Raw genomic sequence first — 9,506 nt, 5'->3', positions numbered from 1 at the left:
CCCCGTTCTAATCTAATTCTTGCTTAGCCTCTACTTTGGAAACTCTTTCTATTTTAGTTTTGATATTGTAAGTTGTTAAATTTTTATGTGATTTTGTCCGCATTCTCAGAATTATTCCCACGTCGGTTTCCTTATTTTTAACATCTTGACCATCGAATATACTTAACAAAAAGTTATGTTATTAATGGCATTTTATTATTGACAAAGTATTAAAAATTGTACATTAGTATTTATTATACGTAGCATTAAATTACGATGTTAAAAATCAACAAGTAATACTTTTAATCGATTTGAGGGTTTGAAAATCTGCTTTGAATTCCTCCTTGTTATACAAAAATTATCTCTTTGATGTAATATTTATATTCCGAGACTTTTCAGGAAATTAAAACATCTCTTGTTGCTTCTTTTTAAATCTCTTGTCTGATATCATAATTTTCTCACAAAATCCTTTTATCATCAGCTACAATATGCTTGCGTCCGTCCGTCTTTTTTCTATTTACTGACACACGTAGTTATTTAATCTCGTTAAATCTATTTTTCTGCAGTTCTCAATTTACTACTTACATTCGCAAAATTATCTCGTTTAATGTAACCTACTTTAACCTATTTTGTTTGTAATATATCTGAATTATTTATTTGTTAAATTCGAAGCTATTTGATAGGTAAAGGATGTATTCAATATCAGAGTTCTTACTTTTTCTTTCAAAATTAAAATCTCCTTATTTTAATTATCCTTTTATTTCTCAGTTTTTGTACTTACAACTCAAAAGCAATACAAAACAATAGTTCTATAAAATTAATTATACCGATACCTGATGGTTGCTCCTCGTGTCGCTCTTTTCTATCCATCCGAGAAAATGTAGAAAGTCGAGACAAGAAACGGTTCCATTTGTGCAATTGCACCGTATTTTGTTACTTTCATAATTTCGTCTCGATTGCAGTTCTCGCTCACACTCTGGACCAAAAAATAATAGACGAGTGACTTCTCTCATCTGCGTTGCTGACGTGATAAACGATTCAAATAAAAACATGCGTATATTCGCAAACAATACGGGCTCTTTGTACAAACGTGTCGGTGTTATATCAATTCTCCTCGTTGAATGAGGACGAGTTATGATGTCGAATAAATTATATCCTGTGATTGATAGTATGTTATACGATAATCATTAATAGCTCCATTTATAACGACTACGCATATATTAAATGTGTGATATATGATATATCGGAGATGAAGTGGAACGAACACATTGGTTTCTGTACGTTTTCAATATTAGTATTTTTGCTTCTAATTTTCTGCAATAAAAACCATAAAAATAACACGACAGTAAATTATACTGCTTTCCACTTAAATATTTTGAATGATATTGCTAAATTTTTTACTTAAATATTTAAAAAAAAATGCAGATAGTAAAATTGTAACTCAATGCTAATCGTAAAGCTATAATTAAAGATAAATCCGTTTAAAATGTATGTTGCATAATATAAGTCGTGAAATGGAATCTTCCTGGTTTCCTAATGTAAACCTAGAGAGAGAGAGAGAGAGAGAGAGATTTGGATCCAATTTTAGATTCAGTTTGGATCCTGGCTGAATTTTTAGGTAGATCCCAAGTGGATCTTTGCTGGTTCTTGGCCGAGTGGAAGCTTGATTCAGACAATGAACTCAAGGCGGGTTCTAACTGGCTTTATACATGAGCTATGGAAATGTTAAAATGGTTTCCAGCGGGTACTCGAATCTATTCGAATGCACGAGCGTCGTTGAAACGTCGCGAATTATTTCTCATCTTGGTGCTAATCTACGGTCGGGCGTGCAATTGGGACACATGTGGTGTTCTCTTCTCATTGAAATTCACATGATAATTCAATTTAAATTGGAGTCTTTATCTCTTGTTTCCCGCCAGAATAATTCGCTATCACGACCAGCCGTGGAAGGTGTAGCGAAACTTATTTTCGACCTTTGGCTTTACGTCGCGTTTCCTTAACGTGACGTTTCCTTGATTAATGTTTGTTTGTTATACACACGAATCAGTCACGCACAGACCTGCGTGAATGACATTGACATGCTCATAATTCCGATTATCCACAAATGTCGCGTGCACTTTGCCACTACGCTCTTGAGAGGAATTATTAGATTGTGAAATTCTTATGTAAAATCAAATGTCGCACTTTTCCAGTCTCTGTCTTTCTAATTTCTTCATTTCTTGACAAAAAGTCCCGTTATAGTCAAAGTTACCACGAAATCGAAATAAACGTAAGAACTGCTTCGGTCCGTTGTGAATAGTATTACACTTTAAAGGTTCGTATAATTTTTAGCTGCGACAGATATAGCAAGCAATATCGATTTAACAATTGGCAGATACGCGGAGAGAATTTTCTCTTAAAATTTCTCCTGAAAATCGCGGGACAACATGGAAGTTTGAAGAATCTTAGGAATTTTGTAAATTGTACCATACATTTCACATAATATTATAAAATACTAAGTGTAATTGCTACACTGAAAAAAAAATCTGATAGATTCAACCAGTCGTCTGTTAGAAAATGAAAATTTACCATGAAAGATATTTCATAACCAGAAGTTTGCTAGACTTCACTACACATCTGCTAAATCCTAAAGGAATTCTGACTTGTCCATTTTCTAACAGACGACTGGTTGAATCTATCAGATTTTTTGTCCAGTGTAGTGAAGTGTATGGTAAAGTTTCAGGTAACTCGTAAAACTCTTCGAAATACCGTGTCGTCCCACGATTACATAATTTTCCAGGATAAATTTTAAAAGAAAATTCCGTGTGGAAATAACGGATTTATGCGAACTTTCGCCTTTTCTCGTTGCAGACAATTCTGGGGTGCGTAGGGACTCATCGGGCAGCTGCGTGCTGAGGCGCGATCTGCCGCAGGAGGATCGGTCTGACCTGGCACTTGCCGGCGCAGCGCATTCCGGTACCACCCGCCTGCATTGTCGCTGCTACTATTCCGCGGGTGGACTGAAAATCTCGCGTCCAAAGTGGCTAAGAGCGTAAGTCCCCGTCGAGTGCACCAGGAGTGCTCCAGCGGGGTGGACGGTGTGCAGGTGCAGGCGGCGGCGCAGGTGCAGCAGCAGCAGGAGAGACGAACACCGAGGCGCATGCCTTACCTGGGGCCTGACATGACAACCCGGCTGTCCGCCATGTTCTACACGGTCGAGGTCGGGGACACCAAGTTCACCATCCTGAAACGCTACCAAAACCTCAAGCCTATCGGGTCGGGCGCGCAGGGGATAGTCTGGTGAGTGCTTCGCTGATTATTGCGCGATTCGGCGATAATTGTTTGTAGTATTGGACTGTTAGAATTAAGGGGAGACACGTGCGAGTCGCGCGATCCGGTGGATCCTCCCCGAAAGTCCCAGCGAGACCCCGTAACAAGTCTAGCGATTTTACACGAAGGTGAAAGATGGTAAAACAATCGAAGAGAACTCGTAAAGAACGTATCGATTCAGTCTCCAGACCCAATATCGAATGCTCGGTACGAAAGTTTTGTGAAAAGTTTCGTCTATCGCGCGTGATGTTTATTACGTGCCGCTTTGACGCGTCCCACGATATATCCGCTTCCTGCATAAAGTGACGCCGTCCGCCTTCAAGCTACGTATACAACCAATAACAATGGCAGCATCCATCACAGGTAAAAAATATAAGATTTGAGGCCGGGCGTATCGCTACGTCGACATACAATATATCTCGAAGGGAAGGCGGAGGGTTAACTAAGGTTTCTTTTATTTGACGGTAACGGAACGATGTGCGGAGCAACGGGGGAGGCAGAGTAAATCGAGCGATTCGATTCGGAGCGAGGGGGATGTCGAGATTTCGCGAGAGTACGCGAGAGTACGCGGATTTCCGGCGACGGGGAGCGACGACGACGACGGCGAGAGGCAGAACGCCCTTTCCTTGTACGCCGGTGGCGTGATGTCGGAAAAATCGTCCTCGGCGACAGTTTCACGGCGTTCCTCGTTGTCGTCGTGTCCGCCGTCGATGCGCAATTTTCAGACGAGGAAAATTAAATCGATCGCGTTCCCCTTTTCTCGTGAACGTCTGAGCACCGGTCCCGCCACGGTCCTCCCTCCGCGTCTCGAGGGTATTTAGAGCGGTATTTAACCGTTGCGACAACCGAAGGTAAAACGATTGTAACGGTATAAAAAGATTTCGCTGGAGACTCGATAAGAATGGACGGTAGGAGAAAGACGATATACACGGGGATGGAATTTTCTCTGGAAATTTACCTGGAAAATCGTGCAATCGTGGAACAACCCGGCATTTCGAAGAATTTTAGAAGAGCTTTTGGAAAGTTTTCGTACCGGTTTTTAGTTCTGATTGGCTCCCGCAAGCAATCCAGTACAATGAGAAAAATGTCCGATCAAATATAATCAGATAATCCAATTACATAATTCAAAACGGATATATCCAATTAAATTGTATATCCGATGAACAATATGATCGGTTTTTCAATAAGATTTCATCGGCAACTGCATTTTATCGGATAAATTTCATCGGATGTATCCATAATTTACTCGGAAAACGTAATCGGAAAAACCATCCATCGAAAACACTATTTAATTGGATTATCCGATGGAAATTTTTCTCAGTGTATGAATCAATTTTTTCATTCATTGAATTTAAGTACGATTTGTCTCTCTCGTGATATCACCTCGAATATTCACCGACCCTCTTTTAAAAGTAAGATCGAAAAGTAGAATTTTTTTAGAGCGGGATATAAATAGAGTAAAATCGGAATATTCTCTGCATTTTATATAATTTATATATCCTCTTGAGAACTTGGGAGAAAATTATCTAAATTTCAGTTTTCTAACTTGGATATTCTTATAAAGTAGGTAAACCTAATGGCAAGGTATTACACTTTTTAATTTGTTCTTCTGGTAGGTCTGATGATTTCGCAAACGGCCATTATTTTCATCCTTCGCTCTCGTTCCTAGCGTTAGTGTGATGCTAGTTTTCTACCCCGAGGTCGTTTGGAAAATTGTTGAAATTCACGGGGAACATTATCGATTGTACGAGTAAACGGGGATCCATCACGATTATCGTTCCGCGGATCGTCTTCCTCGGTGCCTCGCACATGTCTCCCCTTTGCCGTTCGATAGGAACTGAAATACTGCATTATCCGAGAAAGCGCAATCTCGAACAATACACGCTGGCCGCGGCATGCAGGTAAGTCGAACGAACGAACGAACGGTCGGAGGGAATGCGCGGATATCGGTTTTCGATAAAAATTCTGCCGTAGCGTGGTCCATTACGGGAAATATGCGAGCCGCCTTTTCGTTTTGTCTCTCCTCGAGGAGAGCGAGCTGCTCTCGAAAAGGACGCTTGATTTCGTACGCATGGAAGGTAGGTCAGGAAAGGAAATCGGCTAACGACGGCCGGATATTATTCACGGTGGAATCTGTGACCCGCACGTTAATCCTGGACGTTATCGGGAATACCGGACATAATTTTTGCCAACGCTAAAAAATTTCATTATCCTGCGAAAGGGGAACATTATAATCAGGAGGAACATTATAAATCAGACAGTGCCCTTTTTGTTTTAACGTAATGGAATATTAGCGGCTAAAAAAATGTTATAACGAAGATCTCGCGAGGGCATGAAGTATCCATTGAAATTCGCAGTTACGAGAGGTATCTCGATACTGCCGGGATCGAGGCGATGTTGTAAAATGCCAATGAAGTATGTCTCGGGTTGGCGGCGTTTCTCGGAGATTAAATATATTCTGAAAGTTTTACGCATCGAAAGGAATGCGCATTCCGAAATTATTTCAGAGAAAGCAAAAGAGATGATTCACTCTACTTGCTCGCATCCTACTGAAATGTACCTTCAAGAATTTGTGAAAGTATCAATGTATCGCGGAGATATTTTTGAAGAACTCGAGATATCGATCCAAATTTCGTTTCCTCACGTTGAGATTGCTTTTCCGAATTTCTTTTAAAAAATGTTGAGCTGTTGTACACTGACAAAAAAATTTTTTTAAACTAAGCAAAGAGATTTACTTAAAATTATTTTTTTACTGAAGTAAATATTTGTTCTATTTAAATAAAAGTATCAAATCTTAAGTAAATCTATGTATTATATTAAGTAAATTAATTTAAATCATTACATTTTCTACATTCAAATACAGATTTCATGAGATATAGAATACTATTTATTAAATAAATTAATTGTTTTTTTTAAAGAAGAAATCAATTTTCTTCGCTGTGAAAATTACATCTTAGTAAACATTTTATAGAATTAAAATAAAATTTAAAAAATTTTTAATTATCTATTTGATATTTAATAAATACTTAAATTAAAGCATGCATGTTTTAATTAATTTATTATTTTTTAAATTTAAGTTAATAAGCTATTAGGAGCAGCCACCTAATGAATAATTTTCTTAACTAAAGTAATATTTTTTTGGATCAAGATATTTTTTTATCAGTGTACCGACTCACTTATCTTTGATCGTTGTCTTTTCTTTTATTATCGTGCTTTTAGGAAGAGATCCTCGCGAATTTCTAGCATCACAATCCTTATCGCACTTTGCAGAACTGTCACAATTGGTGCTATGGAAGCTTACCCAGGTATACGTCGCTTGGAAGTCAGAGATTTTTCCGGGGGGAGGGGAAAGGGTTAATGATTTCTTGAAATCCCTGCGAGAATATACCCGGGTGGCTTTTACCATTATCCTAAAGCTGCGAGGCATACAGAAATGTTGGAGGAGAGACGGAGGGGAGTTCTGAGCTCGTTTGATCGCGTTTAACCGGCCGTCGAATGCGATTTCTCCCACGAGGAAACTGTCTTGCTCGTGAACACGGCATTTCGACAGGTAGGACGGAGGTAATGTTCTGTCGTGGAGAACCATCCATACTTAGGATTATATGTGTATTCGATGGAAGGGTGCCTTTGAAGTGCTTCCTATTTAGCAGCGTATCTCTGGTGCCGCTCGTTATTTTTCCGGCTTGGACTCTCTGATAATTGAACCTCTCGCGTTCGTTTAACGAGCCACAACTGCGAAGTACGTTTGGATCATGAATTGCGATCTGTAACTCGAGATCTAAAGCGCAAGATACCGGGAAACATTGCACTTTGTTCTATCTGATTGTCTGATTTAGGCCAGTATTCATAGTCAGGTCTTATAGTCAAGACTGTCTCAAGATCATCTTTAAATGCCCCGGAGCCGATGAAATGTTCCGTACAGCATCTTTAGATAAATTCAAGGCGGTCTTGAATATAAGATCCGGCTATAAATACCGGCGTTAATGTCTCGTGTGCGCTGATGATTTTCTAAGTTTACAGATCAAAGCTAATAATTTGACAAGAGCTTAAAATTATCGTAAGAGACGTAAAGCGTTTGTGGCTCGATAAACGTTGACGTTTATTTCAAATCCTTTGATGCACATTTGGTTTCTTAGTTTTTATCTCTATAAAAATTTTCTGCATATACAAATATATGTGTAATATCCTGAATTATATATCTTATGGACATAAAGTGTAATTCAGAACGATTGCTATACGTTGCACAACTGTGCAATACTATAGCAATCTTATTGGCGACTGTAATTTTATTTCACATTACTTCGACTTTTTATTTTGCCGATTTGCTTATCCTTGCATGGTTTTTGGATCCATCCAACACTCTCTTGCACTACCAACTGTCAATTGCGATTAACATTGGCGCAAAATATATGCTACGGGGTGATCTCGCAAGAATATGCTGAAAGCGCATTAGATTGTATGGATGGTTCCAACAATCAAGCACGAGCTCGCGCGACGCCGTTCTCGAAGGAAAATCGAGCGAGAAGGAGAGAGGAAAAGAGATCTTGCCAGGTAGAGCGACGGGCCTAACTCGAGCTCGTTCCAAGAGTTATACATTACGCTCGTTTGTCCTTTGAGACTGCTGTCGGTGACGTTGTTGCAGCGGTCGACGGAGAAAAATTACGTTCCGCGAGACGCGATGCGTTTTGCAACTCGAGGCGCAAAATATAATTTAATATCTTCCGACGAGTTTCTGCATTTTTGCCAGATAAATATAATAAAAATCGCCATCCGGCGCCGCCGTACTTTAATTTACATTCTTGGGCGACTTATTTCGCAATTAATGAATTTGAAAGAATAAAAGGCCTCCGATGTCAATTAAAAGAAGTTTAAAATCGGATATCTACAGGTATATACATTTTAATTGTTTAACGTAAATTAATGACATTAGTGATTACGGATTTATTTGTCTTCTCTTATATAATAAATTGTGATATTAACGGAAATAAATGAGTTTCATTACGGGCCCGTAATCCGCGCCATTTAATCGCACCGCTGAAAGCGAGCCTTCGGCCACGAATGTCGCCGAAGCCCGGCGACGATAAATTTTCTCCGTTGCCGCGATCGGCTTGATCGTTTTCGTTTTCTGTGTCCTGTAGTTCTTGTGTCGTTGGTTTGGTAGCTAGAGGCGTGATATACACTACCTAAGTTAAGGCACGAGTACCGCCGCGGGTCTGAGAGCTAAAGAAAGGGAGACAAAGGGAGAAACGGAGAATTAAAGAACCTACGAAAAGAGGTAATGCGATGGCGACGAACGCGATGGAATCGAGCAACGTTCGGAGCGGCTATCGTCGTGGCGTTTTCGGCGACACCGAGCTTTGCATACCCGAGAGATACGTCGACGTCGCGCCGCGTGGCGTCGGCGCTCAGGGTATCGTCTGGTGAGTACAAGCCCGTATGATGGATCATACGCCGCAAATATGTCTACTTTTCCGTCTTCGCTGACCTTAATATTATAGCTTTAGTCTTCGTCAAAGAGCGCTTGTTTCGCGTCCGGTTACGTTAAATTCTCTGGAGCCATTGTTGAAAATTGGCCGTGTATCCTTTGACCTTTGTGCTCCCGCAAAGTAGCATCCTCTCACGTTCTATGTGTTTCTCGCAGTATCTTGAATTAAATTTCCCTGACTTTATTTTCTACATTAATTCGACTAACGAGAAACATTCCTGGCAAAATACGTGTGCTCTGTTTTTATTGAGTTAATATGGATTTTCTTTTAAAATGTATCTTCAGAGTATTGTAATCGTGGAACGAAGCGGCATTTTGAAGAATTTTATGAGTTTTTTTTGTAATTTTACCATTTTACCAAGGGGAATTTTTAAAAAATCGACCAAACTGGCAAAAATGATGTTTATTTTAGTCACGACGTTTCAACCCCTTTATCGGGTCCTTTTCAAGTACAATATGGAAACGTTGTAAGTGCTTATTAATTTATTATTAGCTAACTAATTTATTTAACTTATTATCTTATTTCTTTGACTGTTTTTGTACTTCTACTCTTAATTTATTAATTTACCTAACTACAAAAATATCCAATTATTCACTTGTAACAATGTCAGATATGATATTATAAATTTGCTACCACAGACTCATGAACCCATTCTGTTTCGGCATAAAGGTAAACCTTCGGAAAACCCACGTATATGAAATAAGGGATAACAGCACTCAATTCCTATGTATT

At 39.3% G+C, this 9,506-nt stretch overlaps 1 protein-coding gene across 1 annotated transcript in view; it reads left to right on the top strand.

Moving 5' to 3' along the window:
- LOC105558786 (stress-activated protein kinase JNK) overlaps positions 1-9,506 on the top strand; it is a 100,383-nt gene that overhangs the window by 80,142 nt on the left and 10,735 nt on the right. Inside the window, exons 3-4 of the mRNA XM_012006693.1 lie at positions 2,830-3,258; positions 8,450-8,708. Of these exons, the coding sequence (XP_011862083.1) occupies positions 8,572-8,708 (137 nt within the window). The 5' untranslated portion in view covers positions 2,830-3,258; positions 8,450-8,571. The remainder of the gene's footprint in view (positions 1-2,829; positions 3,259-8,449; positions 8,709-9,506) is intronic.

The sequence above is a fragment of the Vollenhovia emeryi genome, unplaced genomic scaffold (assembly GCF_000949405.1).
Source record: "Vollenhovia emeryi isolate VEMERY1.0 unplaced genomic scaffold, V.emery_V1.0 DF939311.1, whole genome shotgun sequence".
NCBI classification, from domain to species: Eukaryota; Metazoa; Arthropoda; class Insecta; order Hymenoptera; family Formicidae; genus Vollenhovia; species Vollenhovia emeryi.
The sequence above is the reverse complement of the archived record's forward strand: the minus strand, read 5'-3'. Positions and strand labels throughout refer to the sequence as shown.